Source organism: Haliotis rufescens, unplaced genomic scaffold (genome assembly GCF_023055435.1).
Source record: "Haliotis rufescens isolate VD_foot unplaced genomic scaffold, xgHalRufe1.0.p SCAF_1, whole genome shotgun sequence".
In the NCBI taxonomy this organism is placed as follows: domain Eukaryota; kingdom Metazoa; phylum Mollusca; class Gastropoda; order Lepetellida; family Haliotidae; genus Haliotis; species Haliotis rufescens.
In genome coordinates this window covers 73,717,232-73,743,612 of record NW_025963779.1, presented here as the reverse complement: position 1 = coordinate 73,743,612, position 26,381 = coordinate 73,717,232, and the positions used below count along the sequence as shown (strand labels likewise).

Sequence of the window (26,381 nt, the reverse complement as noted above, 5' to 3'; positions counted from 1 at the left end):
TTCGAGAATGAGTTAATACATCAGCTTCAACCGTGAGTTGATCTACCAGCTTCAATCGTGAGTTAATATACCAGCTTTGGTAATGAACTGATATACCAGCTTCGAGAATGAGTTAATATACCAGTTTCAACCGTGAGTTGATCTACCAGCTTCAATCGTGAGTTAATATACCAGCTTTGGTAATGAACTGATATACCAGCTTCGAGAATGAGTTAATACATCAGCTTCAACCGTGAGTTGATCTACCAGCTTCAATCGTGAGTTAATATACCAGCTTTGGTAATGAACTGATATACCAGCTTCGAGAATGAGTCGATATACCAGTTTCAACCGTGAGTTGATCTACCAGCTTCAATGGTGAGTTAATATACCAGCTTTGGTAATGAACTGATATACCAGCTTCGAGAATGAGTTAATATACCAGTTTCAACCGTGAGTTGATCTACCAGCTTCAATCGTGAGTTAATATACCAGCTTTGGTAATGAACTGATATACCAGCTTCGACAATGAGTAAACATACCAGCTTCAACCGTGAGTGGTATTCCAGCTTCAACCGTGAGTTGGTATACCAGCTTCAACCGATGGTTGATCTACCAGTTTCAATCGCGAGTTGATATACCAGCTTCAATCGTTGGTTAATATACCAGCTTTCATAATGAACTGATATAACAGCTAAGAGAATGACCTGATATACCTGCTTCAACAGTAGGTGAACATACCAGCTTCAGCCGTGAGTCGATATACCAGCTTCAATCGTGGGTTGATGTACCAGCTTCAACCGTGAGTTAATATGCCAGCTTTGATAATGAGCTGATAATGAGAGGGACCCTATCCCCCCCCCCCCCCCCCCCCCCAATGACCATGAGATGGACGCTAGCTCCCCTCCCTCCCCCAATGGCCATGAGATGGACCCTATCTCTCCCCCTCCCCCAATGGCCATGAGATGGACCCTATCCTCCTCCCTCCCCAAATGGCCATGAGATGGACGCTAGCTCCCCTCCCTCCCCCAATGGCCATGAGATGGACCCTATCCCTCTCCCTCCCCAAATGGCCATGAGATGGACGCTAGCTCCCCTCCTTCCCCCAATGGCCATTAGATGGACGCTAGCTCCCTACTCCCCCCAAAGGCCATAAGATGGACGCTAGCTCCCCTCCCCCGACTCTGTGTCGGAAGAGCGCAGTTCCGCCTGATGTGTGTGAGGCATGCCATGAGAAGCCTGCAGGGAGTGGACGAGTCTGCGCCATCATACTCTTGTCTTCTACATCCTGGTCGTCATCCCGTCCCAGCGATGTTCATGCACGCCTACTGACGCGGCCAGTAGCATCAGCAGTAGCAGCACTCACAATACGCCTGCGGACGGAATAGCTGCACCCGGACCTGTTAACGGACTACAAGACTGTGAATATTCACGGAGTTGGTGACAGAAAATTTAAGACCGGAATAAGAGACACTGCTGTACTTATTTACTGGAGATGAATATGTTGAAGACGAAACTGTCGACGATAGTGTTGATTCTGTGCTGTTGGTATACCTCAAGCCGAGCCCAGTCCGATGGTAAGTATAATCTAGTGAAATAAATATCGTCAAATGTAACCTACAGGGCAAAAGAAAGTACCCATCCCCGGTATCATACGGGTATCATAGTTGTGTTTTGGCACTCAAGTTTGCAATGTTTCCGCGACTGTTTTCAGCCTAGGAACATTGTGATAACGTTTGTAATTGTTTGGTTAAAGCCAATTTTCAAGTGTAAACTTTCTTTTGCCTATGCAGGTCTTTTTTGTAGGTGATTTTAGTCTAATGCTCTAAACCTAGTACACTGTATATCCAGAGTCATGGATACCCAGGTCAACTTTATGAATTGCACTTTGTACAGAAAAATGCTGTTATATAATATAAAGATCAAAACCTGTTTTATCTATACTTTTTAAATAAGTACTCTACTAAGAATGGAATGTGTCGTCTCAGAATACACGCTAGAACAAATATCAACTGTATAAAGTGATCCAGAGATTATTTAAGCACATTACCGAGTCGTATAAGGTGGGCCTAGGGCCGAAACAACATCGCATCGCATCGCATCGCATCGCATCGCATCGCATCGCGTCGCGTCGCGTCGCATCGCAAGAAAGAAAGAAAGAAAGAATAGGTCGAGGATGCGAGAGTTCTCCTCGGGCAACATAGAGATGTGTTTTTATGATGAAAAGAGTAGTACTGATTTAACTGTATTAAAGAGCAGAAGACTTTATGATCGTCAAGTGAACCCAACGTCAACCAGAGATACAGTAATCCTATCATATTATTAGCAGGGATCAAAGCCACACTATGACAAGCCCTGTATTTCCTGAAGGACGGAGCAGAGGCGACTTGGTCGGGGAATGCGAAATATGGACGTGCGTTGATTATTAAGACTTGACTGAGCTTCGTCAACTGAGGTTATCATAATTCTGGCAACTTGGGTTAATTAGGATTAACTGAACCAGAGTTAACCAGTGTTAATCTAGGATACCAGGACAGAACCTGACATGAAACACCAAAGATATAGCCTTATGCTTTAATATTAGTCTGTCATACATGCCGTTTCTGAAAATGAGATTTTAAACTTATTGCGATAATTTACCAACTACAAACCAACTTTCTGTAAACTATTTTCATTTCAGAGAATAGATGTTAATCTACATTAGTATGAGTGAGTGAGTTGTGTTTAACGCCGCTTGTATCATTATGTGCCAGCTTGATGTAAGAGGAAGAATTAATATGAGGAGTTAACTGTTTTATTGCCGGACGAAGCTGCCACAGTACATTGTAATGTACATGTAAAACGGCAAGAAAATTCAACATGACGTATAGACTAGCAAACAGAGTTACAAAAGTCACCATCACGTAAAATGTCTCTAACGTTGTCAGACTACATCTAAAGTGCTTGTGTTGGATTTTAAAACCCTGGGGGCGGTCGGGTAGCCTAGAGGTTCGCTCGTCACGCCGAAGACCCGGGTTCGATTCCCGACATGGGTACAATGTGCGAAGCCCATTTCTGGTGTCCCCCGCCGTGATATTGCTGTAATATTGCTAAAAGCAACGTAAAACCATACTCACTCACTCATTCAAAACCCTGGCCGACACTGCTAAACCCGCGTTGGCAAAGGTACATAGACTGAGATGTAGGCAGAATGAGCTGTACAAAGACATACTGAGATGTAGGCAGAATGAGGTGTACACAGACAGACTGAGATGTAGGCAGAATGAGCTGTACATAGACTAAGATGTAGTCAGAACAAGCTGTACACAGACAGACTAAGATATAGTCAGAATGAGCTGTACACAGACATACTGAGATGTAGGCAGAATGAGCTGTACACAGACATACTGAGATGTAGGCAGAAAGAACTGTACACAGACAGACTAAGATGTAGTCAGAACGAGCTGTACACAGACAGACTAAGATGTAGTCAGAATGAGCTGTACACAGACAGACTGAGATGTAGGCAGAACGAGCTGTACACAGACATACTGAGATGTAGACAGAATGAGCTGTACACAGATATACTGAGATGTAGGCAGAAAAAACTGTACACAGACAGACTGAGATGTAGGCAGAACGAGCTGTACACAGACATACTGAGATGTAGACAGAATGAGCTGTACACAGATATACTGAGATGTAGGCAGAAAAAACTGTACACAGACAGACTGAGATGTAGGCAGAATGAGGTGTACACAGACAGACTGAGATGTAGGCAGAATGAGCTGTACACAGACAGACTGAGATGTAGGCAGAATGAGCTGTACAAAGACAGACTGAGATGTAGGCAGAATGAGCTGTACACAGACAGACTAAGATGTAGGCAGAATGAGCTGTACAAAGACAGGCTGAGATGTAGGCAGAATGGGGTGTACACAGACAGACTGAGATGTAGGCAGAATGAGCTGTACATAGACTGAGATGTAGGCAGAATGAGGTGTACACAGACAGACTGAGATGTATGCAGAATGAGGTGTACACAGACAGACTGAGATGTAGGCAGAATGAGCTTTACACAGACATACTGAGATGTAGGCAGAATGAGCTGTACACAGACAGACTGAGATGTAGGCAGAATGAGCTTTACACAGACATACTGAGATGTAGGCAGACAGACTGAGATGTAGGCAGAATGAGCTCTACATAGACTGAGATGTAGGCAGATTGAGGTGTACACAGACTGAGATGTAGGCAGAATGAGGTGTACACAGACAGACTGAGATGTAGGCAGAATGAGGTGTACACAGACAGACTGAGATGTAGGCAGAATGGAGTGTACATAGACAGAATGAGATGTAGGCAGAATGAGGTGTACATAGACAGACTGAGATGTAGGCAGAATGAGGTGTACATAGACTGAAATGTAGGCAGAATGAGGTGTACACAGACAGACTAAGATGTAGGCAGAATAAGGTGTACACTGACAGACTGAGATGTAGGTTGAATGAGCTGTACATAGACTGAGATGTAGGCAGAATGAGCTGTACACAGACAGACTGAGATGTAGGCAGAATGAGGTGTACACAGACAGACTGAGATGTAGGCAGAATGAGCTGTACACAGACTGAGATGTAGGCAGAATGAGCCGTACACAGACAGACTGAGATCTAGCCAGAATGAGGTGTACATAGACAGACTGAGATGTAGGCAGAATGAGCTGTACATAGACTGAGATGTAGGCAGACTGAGGTGTACACAGACAGACTGAGATGTAGGCAGAATGAGCTGTACACAGACAGACTGAGATGTAGGCAGAATGAGGTGTACACAGACAGACTGAGATGTAGGCAGAATGGGGTGTACACAGACAGACTTAGATGTAGGCAGAATGAGGTGTACACAGACAGACGGAGATGTAGGCAGAATGAGCTGTACATAGACTGACATGTAGGCAGAATGAGGTGTACACAGACTGAGATGTAGGAGAATGAGGTGTACACAGACTGAGATGTAGGCAGAATGAGCTGTACACAGACTGAGATGTAGGCAGAATGAGGTGTACACAGACTGAGATGTAGGAGAATGAGCTCTACACAGACTGAGATGTAGGCAGAATGAGCTGTACACAGACTGAGATGTAGGAGAATGAGGTGTACACAGACTGAGATGTAGGAGAATGAGCTCTACACAGACTGAGATGTAGGAGAATGAGCTCTACACAGACTGAGATGTAGGCAGAATGAGCTGTACACAGACTGAGATGTAGGCAGAATGAGGTGTACACAGACTGAGATGTAGGAGAATGAGCTCTACACAGACAGCCTGAGATGTAGGCAGAATGAGCTGTACACAGACAGACTGAGATGTAGGCAGAATGAGCTGAAGTAACCCCTCACGTTATTGATGTGTATGCAACCACAAACGTATAGATCCTATAGGTAACAGATCGATCGGCTATAGACTGCTATATGGGCGGTTTGCTTCACCTAATATTAGATTACACTGACACAATACATGGGAACTTCCATTGTCAGTTTTTATATCACTGACCAAACCAGATGTGAGAAAACCGGCTGATAGCAGAGTGCGTCACCACATGTTCACGGATATGTATATGTGTGTGGATGTTTCCTGCGTTCCTCGCTACACCGCCGCCATTGTATTGTGGCTCCGGGGGCAGATTCCACGCACGCACCCACGCACTCACGCACACACACACACCTACACGCACACACACACACACACACACACATTCACAGAGTAGTCATCAGACAATATACACTGCTGTTCAGTGCAGCTATGAATTTATACTATGAAGTAAATATGACATTATGATTTCAGTCCGAGCTCCCCCGAGCGTGCACGCTCCTCTGTTCGCCCGGACACAGTACTTCAACAAAGGCGTAAACTTCACAGTGTCCTGTAATGCGACTGGAACCCCGCAACCTGAGTAGGTATATAGCTTGGAGGGGAGGGAGGGGTCAGGTAGGTATATAGCTAGTATACTCCAGGTGCACACTGGAACTCCACAACCTGAGTAGTTTAATAGCTATAGAGGGGAGGGAGGGGTCAGGTAGGTATATAGCTAGTATACTCCAGGTGCACACTGGAACTCCACAACCTGAGTAGATATATAGCTAGTATACTCCAGGTGCACACTGGAACTCCACAACCTGAGTAGTTTAATAGCTATAGAGGGGAGGGAGGGGTCAGGTAGGTATATAGCTAGTGTACTCCAGGTGCACACTGGAGCTCCACAACCTGAGTAGATATATAGCTAGTATACTCCAGGTGCACACTGGAACTCCACAACCTGAGTAGGTATATAGCTAGTGTACTCCAGGTGCACACTGGAGCTCCACAACCTGAGTAGGTATATAGCTAGTATACTCCAGGTGCACACTGGAGCTCCACAACCTGAGTAGGTATATAGCTATAGAGGGGAGGGAGGGGTCAGGTAGGTATATAGCTAGTATACTCCAGGTGCACACTGGAACTCCACAACCTGAGTAGGTATATAGCTAGTGTACTCCAGGTGCTCACTGGAGCTCCACAACCTGAGTAGTTTAATAGCTATAGAGGGGAGGGAGGGGTCAGGTAGGTATATACCTAGTATACTCCAGGTGCACACTGGAACTCCACAACCTGAGTAGGTATATAGCTAGTATACTCCAGGTGCACACTGGAGCTCCACAACCTGAGTAGGTATATAGCTAGTGTACTCCAGGTGCACACTGGAGCTCCACAACCTGAGTAGGTATATAGCTAGTGTACTCCAGGTGCACACTGGAGCTCCACAACCTGAGTAGTTTAATAGCTATAGAGGGGAGGGAGGGGTCAGGTAGGTATATACCTAGTATACGCCAGGTGCACACTGGAACTCCACAACCTGAGTAGGTATATAGCTAGTATACTCCAGGTGCACACTGGAACTCCACAACCTGAGTAGGTATATAGCTAGTATACTCCAGGTGCACACTGGAGCTCCACAACCTGAGTAGGTATATAGCTAGTGTACTCCAGGTGCACACTGGAGCTCCACAACCTGAGTAGTTTAATAGCTATAGAGGGGAGGGAGGGGTCAGGTAGGTATATAGCTAGTATACTCCATGTGCACACTGGAAATCCACAACCTGAGTAGGTATATAGCTAGTGTACTCCAGGTGCTCACTGGAGCTCCACAACCTGAGTAGTTTAATAGCTATAGAGGGGAGGGAGGGGTCAGGTAGGTATATACCTAGTATACTCCAGGTGCACACTGGAACTCCACAACCTGAGTAGGTATATAGCTAGTATACTCCAGGTGCACACTGGAACTCCACAACCTGAGTAGGTATATAGCTAGTGTACTCCAGGTGCACACTGGAGCTCCACAACCTGAGTAGGTATATAGCTAGTGTACTCCAGGTGCACACTGCAGCTCCACAACCTGAGTAGTTTAATAGCTATAGAGGGGAGGGAGGGGTCAGGTAGGTATATAGCTAGTATACTCCAGGTGCACACTGGAACTCCACAACCTGAGTAGGTATATAGCTAGTGTACTCCAGGTGCACACTGGAGCTCCACAACCTGAGTAGTTTAATAGCTAGTATACTCCAGGTGCACACTGGAGCTCCACAACCTGAGTAGTTTAATAGCTAGTATACTCCAGGTGCACACTGGAACTCCAAAACCTGAGTAGGTATATAGCTAGTGTACTCCAGGTGCACACTGGAGTTCCACAACCTGAGTAGTTTAATAGCTATAGAGGGGAGGGAGGGGTCAGGTAGGTATATAGCTAGTATACTCCAGGTGCACACTGGAACTCCACAACCTGAGTAGGTATATAGCTAGTATACTCCAGGTGCACACTGGAACTCCACAACCTGAGTAGGTATATAGCTAGTGTACTCCAGGTGCACACTGGAGCTCCACAACCTGAGTAGGTATATAGCTAGTGTACTCCAGGTGCACACTGGAGCTCCACAACCTGAGTAGTTTAATAGCTATAGAGGGGAGGGAGGGGTCAGGTAGGTATATAGCTAGTATACTCCAGGTGCACACTGGAAATCCACAACCTGAGTAGGTATATAGCTAGTGTACTCCAGGTGCTCACTGGAGCTCCACAACCTGAGTAGTTTAATAGCTATAGAGGGGAGGGAGGGGTCAGGTAGGTATATAGCTAGTATACTCCAGGTGCACACTGGAACTCCACAACCTGAGTAGGTATATAGCTAGTGTACTCCAGGTGCACACTGGAGCTCCACAACCTGAGTTGGTATATAGCTAGTGTACTCCAGGTGCACACTGCAGCTCCACAACCTGAGTAGTTTAATAGCTATAGAGGGGAGGGAGGGGTCAGGTAGGTATATAGCTAGTATACTCCAGGTGCACACTGGAACTCCACAACCTGAGTAGGTATATAGCTAGTGTACTCCAGGTGCACACTGGAGCTCCACAACCTGAGTAGTTTAATAGCTAGTATACTCCAGGTGCACACTGGAGCTCCACAACCTGAGTAGTTTAATAGCTATAGAGGGGAGGGAGGGGTCAGGTAGGTATATAGCTAGTATACTCCAGGTGCACACTGGAACTCCACAACCTGAGTAGGTATATAGCTAGTGTACTCCAGGTGCTCACTGGAGCTCCACAACCTGAGTAGTTTAATAGCTATAGAGGGGAGGGAGGGGTCAGGTAGGTATATAGCTAGTATACTCCAGGTGCACACTGGAGCTCCACAACCTGAGTAGGTATATAGCTAGTTTACTCCAGGTGCACACTGGAGCTCCACAACCTGAGTAGGTATATAGCTAGTGTACTCCAGGTGCACACTGGAGCTCCACAACCTGAGTAGTTTAATAGCTATAGAGGGGAGGGAGGGGTCAGGTAGGTATATAGCTAGTGTACTCCAGGTGCACACTGGAACTCCACAACCTGAGTAGGTATATAGCTAGTGTACTCCAGGTGCACACTGGAACTCCACAACCTGAGTAGGTATATAGCTATAGAGGGGAGGGAGGGGTCAGGTAGGTATATAGCTAGTGTACTCCAGGTGCACACTGGAACTCCACAACCTGAGTAGGTATATAGCTAGTGTACTCCAGGTGCACACTGGAACTCCACAACCTGAGTAGGTATATAGCTATAGAGGGGAGGGAGGGGTTAGGTAGGTATAGCTAGTATACTCCAGGTGCACACTGGAGCTCCACAACCTGAGTAGGTATATAGCTAGTATACTCCAGGTGCACACTGGAACTCCACAACCTGAGTAGGTATATAGCTAGTGTACTCCAGGTGCACACTGGAACTCCACAACCTGAGTAGGTACATAGCTAGTATACTCCAGGTGCACACTGGAACTCCACAACCTGAGTAGGTACATAGCTAGTATACTCCAGGTGCACACTGGAGCTCCACAACCTGAGTAGTTTAATAGCTATAGAGGGGAGGGAGGGGTCAGGTAGGTATATAGCTAGTGTACTCCAGGTGCACACTGGAGCTCCACAACCTGAGTAGGTATATAGCTAGTTTACTCCAGGTGCACACTGGAGCTCCACAACCTGAGTAGGTATATAGCTAGTGTACTCCAGGTGCACACTGGAGCTCCACAACCTGAGTAGTTTAATAGCTATAGAGGGGAGGGAGGGGTCAGGTAGGTATATAGCTAGTGTACTCCAGGTGCACACTGGAACTCCACAACCTGAGTAGGTATATAGCTATAGAGGGGAGGGAGGGGTTAGGTAGGTATAGCTAGTGTACTCCAGGTGCACACTTGAACTCCACAACCTGAGTAGGTATATAGCTATAGAGGGGAGGGAGGGGTTAGGTAGGTATAGCTAGTATACTCCAGGTGCACACTGGAGCTCCACAACCTGAGTAGTTTAATAGCTAGTATATTCCAGGTGCACAATGTATGTGTGTTTGTGTGTGTGAGAGAGAGAGACAGAGAGAGAAAGAGAGAGAGAGAGAGACGGGAGAGAGAGAGACGGAAGGGTGAGTGAGGGGAGTGAGTGAGATAGAGAGATGGGAGGGAGAAAGAGAGAGGGGAAGGAAGAGAGAGGGAGAGAGAGGAGGAAGAGAGAGGGGGTGTCGGAGGGAGAAAGGGAGATGGGAGAGAGAAAGAAAGAGAGACAGACAAAGGTCAGAGAGACGGGAGGGAGGGGGAGAGGAAGTGAGAAAGAGAGGTAAAGGAAGAGAGAGAGAGAGACGGGAGTGAGATGGGGAGGGAGTTAGAGAGAGGGAGCGGAGGGAGGAAGAGAGTGGGAGAGAGAGGGATGGGGATACAGAGAGAGCGAGAGAGAAAGGAGGGGAGGGCGACACGAGGTAGAAGTAGAGGGCTGAGCTGGACGTCTAAAATATGATGATACCATATCCTCCACAACCTGCAGTGTTGGTAGTGGACATTGGTCCAGATCGATCTTAGTTACAAGTCGGTATTATTTTCAGGAAACATCTCCTTTCACCCCAATGCTACGTGTGTTGTCACAGGTACACCTGGCAGAAAGATGGTGCAAACATCACGTCCGATTACATCAATTTTAACGCCACCACCGGCTTTCTGTGGGTGGAGAGCGCCACGATACGTGAGCAGGGGAGGTACAGATGCCTAGCAACCAACACGTGGGGCACGGCGCTGTCACAGGAGATACACATGTCAATGATAAGTAAGTAATCACGCATGTAATACACACAATCAGTGAGTCAATAACGCATATACTATACACAATCAGTAAGTCAATCACGCATAATATATACACAATCAATAAGTCATACACGCATACTGCACGCAATCAGTAAGTCAATCACGCAAAATATATACACAATCAATAAGTCATACACGCATACTGCACGCAATCAGTAAGTCAATCACGCAAAATATATACACAATCAGTAAGTTAATCACGCATAATACACGCAATCAGTAAGTCAATCACGCATAATAACCACACAATAGTTAGTCAATCACGAAGATTGTGTGCATATCTTGTGTCTTGTGTAAGAGTGTGTGTGTGAGTTTTTTAAATGTTCCAGCAATATCACAGCGGAAAACACCAGACATGAATTTCACACATTGTACCCATGTGTTGTGTCTGACGTTTATATAGGATGATATAAAGGTGTGTGTGACATGTATATAGGATCACATATAGATGTGTCTGATGTGTATATAGGATGATATATAGGTGTGTGTGACATGTATATAGGATCATATATAGATGTGTCTAATGTGTATATAGGATGATATAAAGGTGTGTGTGACATGTATATAGGATCACATATAGATGTGTCTGATGTGTATATAGGATGATATATAGGTGTGTGTGACATGTATATAGGATCACATATAGATGTGTCTGATGTGTATATAGGATGATATATAGGTGTGTGTGACATGTATATAGGATCACATATAGATGTGTCTGATGTGTATATAGGATGATATATAGGTGTGTGTGACATGTATATAGGATCACATATAGATGTGTCTGATGTGTATATAGGATGATATATAGGTGTGTCTGACATGTGTATAGGATCACATATAGATGGTCTGACATGTCTATAGGATAACATATAGATGGTCTAACATGTATATAGGATGACATATAGTTGGTCTGACATGTATATAGGACGACATATAGTTGGTCTGACATGTATATAGGATGATATATAGTTGGTCTGACATGTCTATAGGATGACATATAGATGGTCTGACATGTATATAGGATGATATATAGTTGGTCTGACATGTATATAGGATGACATATAGTTGGTCTGACATGTATATAGGATGACATATAGATGGTCTGACATGTGTATAGGATGACATATAGTTGGTCTGACATGTATATAGGATGATATATAGATGGTCTGACATGTATATAGGATGATATGTAGATGGTCTGACATGTATATAGGATGATATATAGATGGTCTGACATGTATATAGGATGATATATAGATTGTCTGACATGTATATAGGATGACATATAGTTGGTCTGAGATGTATATAGGATGACATATAGGTGTGTCTGACATGTATATAGGATGATATATAGTTGGTCTGACATGTATATAGGATGATATATAGTAGTGTCTACATAGTGTCTACATAGTTACACTGTGTACACTGTCATACATGGTTACATGCGACGATGATTCAGGTTGTACCTTGGTTTCCAGGTGGGGAAAGGTTTGATGACGTCAATGCCCGGTCGATGACAAAGGTTGCAGGGGAGAGTGCTTCCATGGAGTGTTTGAATCCCCCTGAATCTGTCCCTACGGGCACGTTCGCCTGGTACCTCACAGATGCCAAGGACAAACAAGTCAGCTTCAGCCCTACCAAGCGACATGGCGTGGACGAGAGAGGTAAAGGAATTGACTTCTAAGTCTTTAGACGCTGTTGCTACAACGTGCGACAGTTTTACAGTTGGGTGTGTGGTGTCTATATGGTGTCCTTGTATTCTAGGAACACTACATTTTGCGTACGTGGAGGTGGATGACGACATTCCAGCCAAGCTGTATGCGTGCGGCGTCCACAACGCTCAGGCAAACAACATCTACCTCGGCAGCAAGGTCGACCTCACAGTCGCTCCTGGATCAGGTACGGCATCCAAACCTCACGTCGAAGGTGGTCATATATCTTGCGTCAGGCAATAAATACGTGTTTACCGTTAGGGAAGGACATGCTTACCTTTTTGTGGGAACATCTGGAGTTATCACTGATTTTTAGTGATTTCTAAACTTCCACAGCTATTTTGCCTTTTAGGCCCAATGTGTTTCGGCGGATAATCGGGATTATTTATTCTCTGACGTTGACCTTTTATATTCACTCATTCCAGATTTGTCTGCCTTAAAGTGAGTGAGTGAGTGAGTGGGTGAGTGAGTGAGTGAGTTTGGTTTTACGCCGCTTTTAGCAATATTCCAGCAATGGGACACCAGAAATGGGCTTCACACATTGTACCCATGTCGGGAATCGAACCCGGGTCTTCGGCGTGACGAGCGAACGCTTTAACCACTAGGCTACCTGGCCGCCCCTTGCCTTAAAGTAATTGTTCAATAATCATCAAGGACATACTTATGTGGAAATCTCTAAAAGTCGGCCCGTATCACTTAGTTTGGACGACTTCTGTTTTCAGAGAGCAAGGCGTGTGCTGTATAATGTTTGTTTTTAAAAAAAAAAAATGGTACCCCATGGTACCGTGTATAGTGGCTTTACTTTGGTTACTGATGATCTACAAATGAATAGCCTGTCTTGTATTGTATACTACTCAAAAGAAGTTAAGGATCACCTGATTCGTTCATATTACAATAGTTAATCTCTCATGCCATGACAGATTAACTTTGCCAATATGAAAGAATCGGGTGATCCTCAACTTCTTTTGAGTAGTATATTTAAACAGCGTCATACGATTCTTGCCTAAAAGTTGTTTGATCAAGGTTACAACATTCAAGGCCGCAGTGTAGCTTTCAAAAAGTTTTATGGCAGACATGTGGAGGACATTTCCAAATTTGACGCATCAGTGACACAAATTATGCCCGATGCAATTCCTTATTGTGACTTGTACCGTATGTTCCCGTGTTTTTTTCAGTCGACAATTGACTTTGCATGTGTTTGTGATGGGTGCTACCGGTGTGGCAGGATACTCTCACCTTTTCACGAATAACTGGCATCGTTACTATTTGATAGTGATTCATAAGCACATGCTCATGATGTACTAATAGTCGGAATCGTACAATCGCGATTTCTTATGAATATGGAAAGGGTTTGGCCTCTTTTACTTTATGTATCGTCATATCTTTTTACGCTTACATACTCGTTATAGATACAGTTCTTTGATAATCTAGTTGTTTTACTGTCCTTTGTCGACAGATGTTATATATTCTGAATGTATGTATCATTATCGTGTCATTACTATATGGCTGCAATATTGTCAATGCGATGTGAACCTTTAACTCACTCACTCACCGGGCCTCTATGTCGACCTTTTAACGAGGCTCTGCTACGTGTAGTTACATCTGTATTTCCCTTTTGTCCCAGATACCGATGACAGTAAACCTCGCCTTCTATACAAAAGCGGACCGAAAAAAGGATTTATTGGCAAGAGCGTCACCCTGGAATGTTTCTTCGGTGGAAAGTAAGATAATGTAGCTAGAACATCTCAAGGTTAACATGTTACGACTCGCTGTCTGGTCCAATGATGGTTTGATTCGAGCAGTTTGAACACAGGACATGCTTACCCTTTTCGTGAACACCTGGTTTGTTTGTTTGTTTGTTTTGTGTTTAACGCCGCACTCAGCAATATTCCAGCTATATGACGGCGGTCTGTACATAATCGAGTCTAGACTAGATAATCCAGTGATTGACATCATGCGCATTGATCCACGCAACTGGGATACGATGACATGCATCAACCAAGTCAGCGAGCCTGACCACCCGATCCCGTTAGTCGCCTCTTACGACAAGCATAGTCGCCTTTTATAGCAAGCATGGGTTGCTGAAGACCTATTTCTTCCGGATCTTCACGAGAATTTTCACCTCTATTTTGTCCTTGCGCCCAGTTGAATTGGATTCGGCTGATAATCGTGACTGATTGTTCTCTGGTGTAGACGTTTTATATATAAGTACGCCTTACTTCTAAGCAGGAAATCCATACAAGCGAAGTATAGAGTCCATGCCAAGATAATCGCCTGGATATGTAAACAAGTATTTCATGAACTAGAATCAATACCTGCCATGGTCACATGATATTCAGGAGTGATAGACATGTTCTACAACACAGGCTCTGACACTACTCGTTGCAAAGTAAATATTTTCTTCCTGGCAGACCTGTTCCGGAAATCAACTGGTTTGACAAGTACAACAAGGTTATACTCCCCGACAACGCCCGCTTCAAAATCCAGTACCATGGGCGACGTGTTAAGATTCTTAACGTCACCGACTACGACGAAGGGGAGTACACCTGTGAAGCCTCTAACTCACAAGGGAAACTTAAGGAGATCAACTTCCTCAACGTCACCTGTACGTTGATTGTCATACACGGTTACATGCATTGTCATACACGGTTACATACATTGTTATACAAGGCTACATAAATTGGCATACATGGTTACACACGTTGTCATACATGGTAACAGACATTGTCATACATGGTACAATGCATTGTCATACACGGTTACATACATTGTCATACAATGAACATACCTTGTCTCACATGGTTACAGACATTGTCTTACAATAAACAATCATTGTCATAAATGGTAACATACATTGTTATACATCGTTACATACACTGTCATACATGGTCACAGACATTGTCATACACGGTTACATGCATTGTCATACACGGTTACATACATTGTCATACAATGAACATACCTTGTCTCACATGGTAACAGACATTGTCATACATGGTACAATGCATTGTCATACACGGTTACATACATTGTCATACAATGAACATACCTTGTCTCACATGGTTACAGACATTGTCTTACAATAAACAATCATTGTCATAAATGGTAACATACATTGTTTTACATCGTTACATACACTGTCATACATGGTCACAAACATTGTTATACATCGTTACATTCACTGTCATACATGGTAACATACATTGTTATACATCGTTACATACACTGTCATACATGGTAACATACATTGTTATACATCGTTACATACACTGTCATACATGGTAACATACATTGTTATACATCGTTACATACATGTACATTGTGCTACAAGGCTACATACATTGTCATACACGGTTACATACATTGTCATACATGTTACATACATTGTCATACATGGTAACTCTTATTGTCATACATGGCAACATACACTGTCATACACGTTTACATACAGCGTCATACATGTTACATACATTGTCATACACGGTTACACACATTGTCATACGTTACATACATTGTTATACAAGGTTACATACATTGTCATACACAGTAACTTGCATTATCATACACGGTTACATACATTGTCATACATGGTCACATACATTGTCATACATAGTCGATTTATTGTCATACATGTTACATACATTGTCATACATGTTACATACATTGTCATACACGGTTACATGCATTGTCATACAAGGTTACATACATTGTAATACATGTTCCATACATTGTTATACAAGGTGACATACATTGTCAAACATGGCCACAAACATTGTCATACATGGCAACATACATTGTCATACATGTTACATGCATTGTCATACAAGGTAACATACATTGTCATACACGGTTACATACATTGTCATACATATTACATACATTGTTATACATCGTGACATACATTGTCATACATGGCCACAAACAGTGTCATACGTGGTTACATACACTGTGTTACATGGTCACATACATTGTCATACGTATTACGTACATTGTCATACACGGTTACATACATTGTCAAACAAGGTTACAGACATTATCATGCATATATAATTTCTTAATAACTGTAATGTGTGGTTTTCAGCCCGACCGATGTGGGTGGAGCCCCCGTTGTCGCAGACAGTCGTGGAGGGAAGCAACGTCACGTTCGACTGTATATCGAAAGGCGCAGACAGGGAGAACACACCTTCTCCTCCTATATGGTACCAGAACGGCGAACAGCTTCCCCACAGTACGACATTTCTGACACCTTCATGTCTTTATGTCTTATACATGTTAGATATCATGAGTGAGTAAGTGAGTTTGGTTTTACGCCGCTTTTAGCAATATTCCAGCAATATCACGGCGGGGGACACCAGAAATGGGCTTCACACATTGTACCCATGTCGGGAATCGAACCCGGGTCTTCGGCGTGACGAGCTAACGCTTTAACCACGAGGCTACCCGACCGCCCCGTTAGATATCATGATAGATAGATATGTCATATCACCATATTATCGCCATATTTTACTCAAAATCATGATACCCTCCTGAAGATCCAGGTTAGAGTTGGTCTTCAGCAACCCATGCTTGTCATAAGAGGTGACTAAAGGGATCGGGTGGTCAAGCTCGCTGACTTGGTTGATGCGTGTCATCTTATTCCAATTGCGTGGGTAGATGTTCATGATTTCAATCACTGGATTGTCTGGTCCAGACCGCCGTCATATAGCTGGAGTATTGCTGAGTGCGGCGTTAAACAACAAACAAATCAATCAAACCTTAAAGTTAACTCTCACTCTACGCGTTATAGTCGTCACGATATGGCTGAAATATTGCCGATGTGACGTAAAGCATTAACTCACTCAGTCACTCACACTACGCATTATAGCGATGTGTCATGTTTCACTCTACGCGTTATAGTCGTCACGATATGGATGAAATATTGCTGATGTGACGTAAAGCATTAACTCACTCAGTCACTCACACTACGCATTATAGCGATGTGTCATGTTTCACTCTACGCGTTATAGTCGTCACGATATGGATGAAATATTGCTGATGTGACGTAAAGCATTAACTCACTCAGTCACTCACACTACGCATTATAGCGATGTGTCATGTTTCACTCTACCCGTTATAGCGATGTGTCACGTTTCACTCTACGCCTCATAGCGACGTGTTACGTTTAATTCTACGCCTAATAGCGACGTGTTACGTTTATTTCTACGCCTAATAGCGATGTGTTACGCTCCATTCTACGCCTAAAAGCGATGTGTTCATTCTATTCGTTACAGTGGACTGCATAACTTCGGGCTTTCCTCCCACATTAAGCTGATATAACTGCAGTACTGTTAAAAGCGGTGTTGAACTCATCATACTCACTTACTCGACCGTTACAGTGGATATCATTTAGTAGGCTACTCTTGATGGTTACATGTTGCTGCGAGGTTGCTGTTATTGTTGTTTTTTTCTAGACGACAAGAGGATCATCAATTTCACCAAGTTCCGGTTGCTTCACGTGTCACGTGATATGGACATCATGAACGTGCAGTGTCTGGTACAGAACGAGTTTGGAAGCATCTTTAAGGACGCATATCTGAATATTCTAAGTAGGTGCACTAATGTCATCCCTTGCTCTCTGGTATATAGTGTGAATACATTATTCTTCAATCAGAGGGAGGTGGGGCGGATGTTCAAGTCGTCTGAGGCTGTGCAATCTCTGTGTAGTTTTGCGTCCCTTGGCCGGGCCAGGATCCACTGATCTTGGTGTCGAGTCCTAGATTCTCACTGGTCTTTTCCCCACATTAAACTGATTCCCGAAATAAAACTGAAACCCAATACCACCAGAGTACTTACAAACCACCGTGATATGATTGGCATATTGCTGAGTGCAGCGTTAAACAACAAACAAACAAACAAACAGAACGTCCAAACACGACCTCGATTATCCTTTGTATTTTATACTATTATCTTTAATACCACGGACCTATTCGTTATAGCATGTGTTCGTTTTGAGCACGAATCGAACGGTACAACACTAAAAATAACCATCCAATGAAATTACTCTCATGGTCGAAAGAAATTTTGTGCTAAGTTAGAGGCATGAACGATGTATGAGGTGATGCCACTTCCGAAACTAAGTCATCGTGGCGAATGGGACCAGGGTATATAGCATAATAGAAAGGAGATATAATGCTACTTAATCGAGGATGTTCCAATCAGGATAATCTACAACAATCGTGTGACTCAGTGCATGGCGTGTATAGGTGTTTATGATTATGCATACAACTACCATTCCTCTTTGTGATGGGGGGCTCGTCGTTAAAGCGTTCGCTCGCCAAAGACGCTGGTTCGATTGCCCACATGGGTTCAAAGTGTGAGGCCCATTTCTGGTGTTCCCCGTCCTGATATTGCTGGAATAGTGCTAAAAGCGGCGCAAAACCCTTTCAACTCACTCACTCACTCTCTTGGAACCTTCCAGCGCCAATCACAATAGGGTCCCGCCCGTCTCCGGTTGTCCGAGTGGTACATGGAGATGTGAAGACGTTGTCTGTCTCCGCCGTCACTGACCCCAGTCGGACGCTGGCGTTCCGCTGGACGCTCAACAGCAAAGACATAAGACAATCTCGTCCTGGTATTTCACTGCGTAGCAACGACACACACAGCAGCATCACCATCAACACTACGGACCTCAACCCCATGGACCTGGACACTGTGTTGGGGCTATACGCGTGTGTGATCAGCCACGACGTGCAGCATGTGGTCGTCAGTGTCGACGTGATGAGGATGCCGCCCACCACAGACCCCTCCACAACAGAGGTGCAGCCAGTCACGGAAGGTATGTATATACGTGTGTGACAGTGTCGTTTAGAACTCTTACCATAGGCGATCTCAGCCCTACGACTGTCGTAAGTCAGTGTTAAAGAATGGGAGTTACGATCGACATAGCCCTAACCTCGCTTTGTGGATACAACATCGCCCAGGATATTATAGTGTGGTGTATTGTAGTTAAAACACGACTCCGCGGGTTTAGTTAAAAATATAAAACCTTGGGCTCGGGAAATGAACAGAACAGTGGAAAACTATTTCAACTAACTTATAAACCGTCAAAATGCAAGAAATACCAGAAAGAATAAGAAAACATAGGGATATCTTAGAGTGAAGCAATACAACACTCGTAGTATAAAACGAAATCGATGACAGCGGGCGAGAGAAAAACCATGTGAAGCATGCACACAACTGAAGACATGACATGTAAGATTGAACACCCTATCATCACCTGCCCCGGTTGCTCAGTGGGAAAACAGTGGGTTACAATACAAAACATGATATGTGAAGTTGCAGGTTCGATTTACGTCATGTAATTTTCATGGTAGAAAAGAATCTGACTTTTAACCAGTCAAAAATCAACATTAGATGCATATTAAAAGAATCCATGTAGTACCTGGCGCAAGGTTACACTGCGATAGCAAGATACCTACAACAATACAATAGGCAAAAGTGGCAGTAGGTTTACAAGGCAAATCACCGTATGCTGTCAGCAAGCTGTTCAAGTCAGTCCGAGATCACCTTATGTTATAACATTGCTCTAATATCCGCTATAGCCTTGACGGGGGCCGGGGGGCCTAGTCGTCTAAGGCGTCGCGATTCGCTGTGCAGAGTTGCGTCCCTTGGGCACGCAAGAAACCTATGATTGTGGGTTCGAATCCCGATTATGTTTCTAGGTTTGTCAGCACCGTGCTCGTTGGTTTCACCGAAGTGGTAAACGTCTGAGACCTGCATCACTTCGGGCTTTCCTCCCATATTAAGCTGACAGGCCGCGATATAACTGTAATACTGTTAAAAGCGGCGTAAGAGTGTTAGAGCGTTAAACCACGGACGTATATACATTCTATATACGTCTTTGGTTAAACCCAACTCACTCACTCACTCTTAGTGTTGACATGAGACAACCATCCACTTTATCTGAGATGTCACATTCCAGTCCGTAATAGGGGCATATAGGTGTGAATATAAGATCGCCGTAGGTTTAACAGAAATGCAACCTTCTTATCCTGTACTGTGCATTTACGTGAAATCACTGTATATTATAACATAACTTCAATTGATTTCTGGTCGGGAATATTAGCAATTTAGTGATCAAATAAGGGTGTCAATTTCTCTTTGATGCACTAACATACTAAAATAATTATCCTTCAATAATGCTTGTCATATTTTTTTAATAACGCTCCCTATGATCATGTATCTTTTTTTACCCTCCCCGAAAAAAAGGCAAAAGCACTTTACATTTTATAAAAAGATGTCCACTTTATAATCAGTATCATTTTTTATGACCCTCCCCGAGAAACTGTCACATGTGGTTCCTTCCCACTCGGTCTATGGCGGGTGTATTTGAGCAGCTAGTTATTGTTTAACGCGGCTTCAACGCTTGCTATATGATACACTACACGTTGTTCCATTGCAGGCATCATAGAGGCTGCCTCTACGAGCATGTGGTGGGTGTTGGCGGTGGTGTTGGGGCTGCTGCTTGTGGTGGGGAGCATCGTCCTTATCGTCTTTGTTCTCCGTCACAGATACCCAAAGCGCGTTTATCTATGTAAGTATTCATTCACAGATACCCAAAGCGCGTTTATCTATGTAAGTATTCATTCACTGGTACCCAAAGCGTGTTTATCTATGTAAGTATTCATTCACAGATACCCAAAGCGCGTTTATCTATGTAAGTATTTATTCACAGATACCCAAAGCGCGTTTATCTATGTAAGTATTCATTCACAGATACCCAAAGCGCGTTTATCTATGTAAGTATTCATTCACTGGTACCCAAAGCGTGTTTATCTATGTAAGTATTCATTCACAGATACCCAAAGCGCGTTTATCTATGTAAGTATTTATTCACAGGTACCCAAAGCGCGTTTATCTGTGTAAGTATTTATTCACAGGTACCCAAAGCGCGTTTATCTATGTAAGTATTCATTCACAGATACCCAAAGCGCGTTTATCTATGTAAGTATTCATTCACTGGTACCCAAAGCGCGTTTATCTATGTAAGTATTCATTCACAGATACCCAAAGCGCGTTTATCTATGTAAGTATTCATTCACAGATACCCAAAGCCCGTTATCTGTGTAAGTATATATTCACAGGTACCCAAAGCCCGTTATCTGTGTAAGTATTTATTCACAGGTACCCAAAGCGCGTTTATCTATGTAAGTATTCATTCACAGATACCCAAAGCGCGTTTATCTATGTAAGTATTCATTCACAGATACCAAAAGCGCGTTTATCTATGTAAGTATTCATTCACAGATACCCAAAGCGCGTTTATCTATGTAAGTATTCATTCACAGATACCCAAAGCGCGTTTATCTATGTAAGTATTCATTCACAGATACCCAAAGCGTGTTTATCTATGTAAGTATTCATTCACAGATACCCAAAGCGCGTTTATCTATGTAAGTATTCATTCACAGATACCCAAAGCGTGTTTATCTATGTAAGTATTCATTCACAGATACCCAAAGCGCGTTTATCTATGTAAGTATTCATGCACAGATACCCAAAGCGCGTTTATCTATGTAAGTATTCATTCACAGATACCCAAAGCGCGTTTATCTATGTAAGTATTCATTCACAGATACCCAAAGCGCGTTTATCTATGTAAGTATTCATTCACAGATACCCACAGCGCGTTTATCTATGTAAGTATTCATTCACAGATACCAAAAGCGCGTTATCTATGTAAGTATTCATTCACAGATATCCAAAGCGCGTTTATCTATGTAAGTATTCATTCACAGATACCCAAAGCGCGTTTATCTATGTAAGTATTCATTCTCAGATACCCAAAGCGCGTTTATCTATGTAAGTATTCATTCACAGATACCCAAAGCGCGTTTATCTATGTAAGTATTCATTCACAGATACCCAAAGCGCGTTTATCTATGTAAGTATTCATTCACTGGTACCCAAAGCGCGTTTATCTATGTAAGTATTCATTCACAGATACCCAAAGCGCGTTATCTGTGTAAGTATATATTCACAGGTACCCAAAGCCCGTTATCTGTGTAAGTATTTATTCACAGGTACCCAAAGCGCGTTTACAATATACATTCACAGATACCCAAATCTTTGTTCCACCAAATCTACCCAAAACATATTTACCTGTGTAAGTATTCAATCACAGATAGTAAGATCGTAAGAAAGTGTGCATTTGGGTGAGAATCTCACGGACACCACATAAATGTGTTTACCTGTCATACTGAAATAACATAAGGAGCTGGTGCTACTTCACTTATTGAAGCCTTGTGATACTTCACTGATTGGCCTGTGAAGATCCGGGTTAGAATAGCCTTCAGCAACCCATGCTTGCCGTAAAATGCGACGAACGGGATCGGGTGGTCAGGCTCGCTGACTTGGTTGATGCATGTTATCGTATCCCAACTGCGTGGATCGATGTTCATAATGTCTATCACTGGACTGTCTGGTCCAGACTCGATTATTTACAGACCGCCGTCATATGGCTGGAATATGGCTAAGAGTCCCCCCACAGAGATTTGCAAGGTGTTTTGACACATATTTCCGTCTGTGTTTCAGTGGAAAAGAAGGAACTGAAGAACAAGTTGGACCCTATGCGAGATCTGGAGAATGATTATTTCCAGACTCTCTGAAGAGTGAGTGAGTGAGTGAGTGATTTTTTCCAGAGTGATTGAGTGTAGTAACCTGTAGTTTAACGACCAGTGGGCCAGTATTTCAGTTAAATCGCACAGTGCCAGCTTGATATGGGAGGAAATCCTGAACTGTGTCTCAAGAAGTACCACTTTGTCCTGCAGCAGTAGAAACATGATCAGGGGGAATCTGGGATTCGAACCCACAACCATAGTTTTCTGTCAGCCTGAGGACCATGTGAGACAGCTTACACAAATGAAGAGAACTATCTAGCTATTGTTTATAATTGTAAAATTATTATTGTATGCGAGCTGTAGCACACAAATGACAGAAAAAAATTCTTGGTAATTCCCTTGAAAACCAAGATACTGAAGTCAGTTTTTTTTTCATACTGGTTCACCATTGTTGTGGATGACAGCGATGATGATGATGATGAGGAGGAGGAGGAGGAGGAGGAGGTTGATGAATATGATGAGGATGAAGTATTCATTTATGCATTTGTAGTTTGTTATTTTTTATCTACATCTATGAACAGTATTTCTGTCAAGTCACAGTGTTGGTTTAATGTGGGAGATCTGCCAAAGTGACACAGATGATAGACCTGTATCCCTTTGGTAAATATCTTGTACGCTGGATTCTCACGGTAATAGGGTAAAGTCTGATGTATGTGTGAATAGCTTAGTGAATCTGCCCTCTAATGCACACCAACTGTAACTACATGTTGCACTGTATGCTGTATCATGGCTCCTCTGGGGAAGGCCACAAAAAGTATTTGTTCTTCACATCTTTTATTGCTTTACCCAAAAAGAATACATTTTTCATGGGGCATGCAGCATCTCATAAGCTGATGGAATACCAAGGATTTTATAATAATGGTTTCAGATTTTCAAGATTTACCACCTGAGAGTTTAATATCGCCATACACTTTGTTTTGTAAGCGATTCCACCTAAACACTGAAATCTGTTCATGATCAGACCAAAAACACTTTTTTTTAATAAAAAGGACATTCTGCAAAACTCATATTTGATTTGTTAGGGCCAAACAATCATTCTCTCTCATACAAGCTTTAGGTACATGTTTGGCCTGTTATTGTTTACCTACACCCTTGTCCATACTCCCTTGAAACATGCCTCCCACCAAAATGTACATATCTCCAATGTAGTAGAACTGGTTTGTTTGTTGTTTAACGCCGCACTCCAGCAATATTCCAGTTATATGATGGCGGTCTGTAAATAATAGTCTGGACCAGACAATCCAGTGATTGATGTCATGATCAACGCAATTTGGATACAATGATATGCATCAACCAAGTCAGTGAGCCTGACCACCCGATCCGTTAGTTGTCTCTTATGACAAGCATAGTCGCCTTATAGGGCAAGCATGGGTTCCCGAAGACCAAATTCTAACTTAGATCTTCTCAGGGCAGTAGAACATGTAGGTATTCTTGTCAAACATTGAATTAAATCAATTATTTTGACGCTGAGTTACCAAATTGGACTATGTTCCACGCTGGTGCCCATTTCTAATAAAATATGAGTTCAGAATGTGAGACTAAGATCTGATCTCTGTGTAATTGCATGGAGGAATGATTACCTGCTATATACACACACCTGGTGTTCAACAACCTGAATGGAGTGAGTGAGTGAGTGAGTATGGTTTTACAATATGGTTTTAGCAATATTCCAGCAATATCACGACGGGGGACACCAGAAATGGGCTTCACACATTGTACCCATGTCGGGAATCGAACCCGGGTCTTCGGCGTGACGAGCGAACGCTTTAACCACTAGGCTACCCGACCGCCCAACCTGAATGGAACATCACTGGGCTGCCATTTGATCTTACTAGTCCCTCTTTAAATGAGCAGCATTTTCATGTTTGTATACATATACATATTTACAATGTCATATGGATCTCCATTTTGTTATGTATTTGTCGTTAATATGCAATGATCACATTCTATAATAATATTCACACTAGGTTTTCATTTTATTGTACAAACATGTTTCAATCTAGCGGCAACATTCCATTGAAATCTTGTAATATATTTTGAAGTTGATTTTGTTGTATATTCCTGAGATTTGAAATAAACCAAAATACTGTGATATGTTACTGGTCCTTGTGACAAACATTTATCAGCAAGCAAACTACACACTAGCTAATACTTCCGTATTGAAACTCACCAGGGGGTTACCAGGAGGCAAGGAAGAGACAGAACACTTAGCTCACTACCAACACTCTGTTCTGTGTGACTTTCATCAACAGATACAATGATGAACTGCGTACCACACAGCAACTGAATGATATGGTGGTTGAGGACATGCCTAAAATGAGTGAGTGAGTGAGTGAGTTTGGTTTTATGCCACTTTAAGCAATATTCCAGCAATATCACGGCGGGGGACACCAGACATGGGCTTCACACATTGTACCCATGTGGGGAATCGAAACCCAGGCTTTCAGCATGATGAGTGAACGCTTTAACCACTAGGCTACCCTTCCATCCCCCTAAAATGCCTAATGAACCAAAATATAGAATTTCAAATGTAACCCTCAAATCCAGGTGAAGTACCTCAATCTGTTTTGGCAATTAAACATCAACAACCATGTTGTTTGGTAGAAGCTTTAGACATAGAGATTCTAAAACCATGGATTTGGGGGCCAACTCAGCAACTCTGGTGTTGTTAATGTGTCAGCAAAGGTCACTGCTTCTGAAAATCCTGGCATAAAAGTGTCAAAGTTTTGAGATGATATATAATCTGTATGTATTCTAATGTATTCTAAGACTGAGACACAAACTCGCTGGAGATGCATGGGGATTGTATTCAGTGGTAATCAAATTTGTTCATACAACATACTTCACACTTCTTTTTCTGATTGACGGTTTTGTATTCTAAAATCAAAATCTTTATGTCCCTATAAGATTTTCTATTTCTCTGATGAAATATTAGTTTGTTGTTGAATGCCCTACTCAGCAACATTCCAGCTGTCTGACGAAGTCCGTAAATTATCAAATTTAGACCACTCTCCAGTGATGTCATGAGCATCAATCTACGCAATTGGGATACGATGACATGCATCAACCAAATCAGTGAGCCTAACCACCCAATCCTGTTGGTCGCTTCTTACGACAAGCATAGTCACATTTTATAGCAGGCAAGGGTTGCTGAAGACCTATTCTAACCTGGATCTTCACGGGTGTGGCATACGATGACATATTGAGCCTGTATACCCGATCAAATTAGTCGCCTCTTACGCCCAGCATAGGTTGCTGGGGAGGTTGCTCTAACCTGGAATACCCACAAGGTGTGTGTGTTGAGTTTACCATCACTTTGATCAGTGTTTATAGCAGTTTACCACTTGGATGCAACACATTAGCGCA

General features: G+C 43.0%; 1 protein-coding gene across 1 annotated transcript; it reads left to right on the top strand.

Moving 5' to 3' along the window:
- Positions 1 to 1,199: 1,199 nt before the first annotated feature.
- LOC124139759 (neuroglian-like) lies at positions 1,200 to 25,114 on the top strand. The gene is made up of 12 exons (XM_046507075.2): positions 1,200 to 1,556; positions 5,803 to 5,911; positions 10,429 to 10,604; positions 12,124 to 12,309; positions 12,410 to 12,544; positions 13,982 to 14,078; positions 14,769 to 14,962; positions 16,439 to 16,585; positions 17,808 to 17,942; positions 18,815 to 19,171; positions 20,798 to 20,929; positions 22,930 to 25,114. Exons 1-12 carry the CDS (start codon positions 1,475 to 1,477, stop codon positions 23,001 to 23,003), a joined length of 1,824 nt encoding a protein of 607 aa, XP_046363031.1. The 5' UTR covers positions 1,200 to 1,474; the 3' UTR covers positions 23,004 to 25,114.
- Positions 25,115 to 26,381: the final 1,267 nt, after the last annotated feature.

What these genes read in the sequence shown, in the direction of transcription:
- LOC124139759 (XM_046507075.2), top strand. Translation starts at nt 1,475, where the DNA reads ATGAATATGTTGAAGACGAAACTGTCGACGATAGTGTTGATTCTGTGC. An exon ending in AAGCCGAGCCCAGTCCGATG is followed by an intron (nt 1,557 to 5,802) that starts GTAAGTATAATC and finishes TTATGATTTCAG; the next exon opens with TCCGAGCTCCCCCGAGCGTG. An exon ending in CCCAAAGCGCGTTTATCTAT is followed by an intron (nt 20,930 to 22,929) that starts GTAAGTATTCAT and finishes TCTGTGTTTCAG; the next exon opens with TGGAAAAGAAGGAACTGAAG.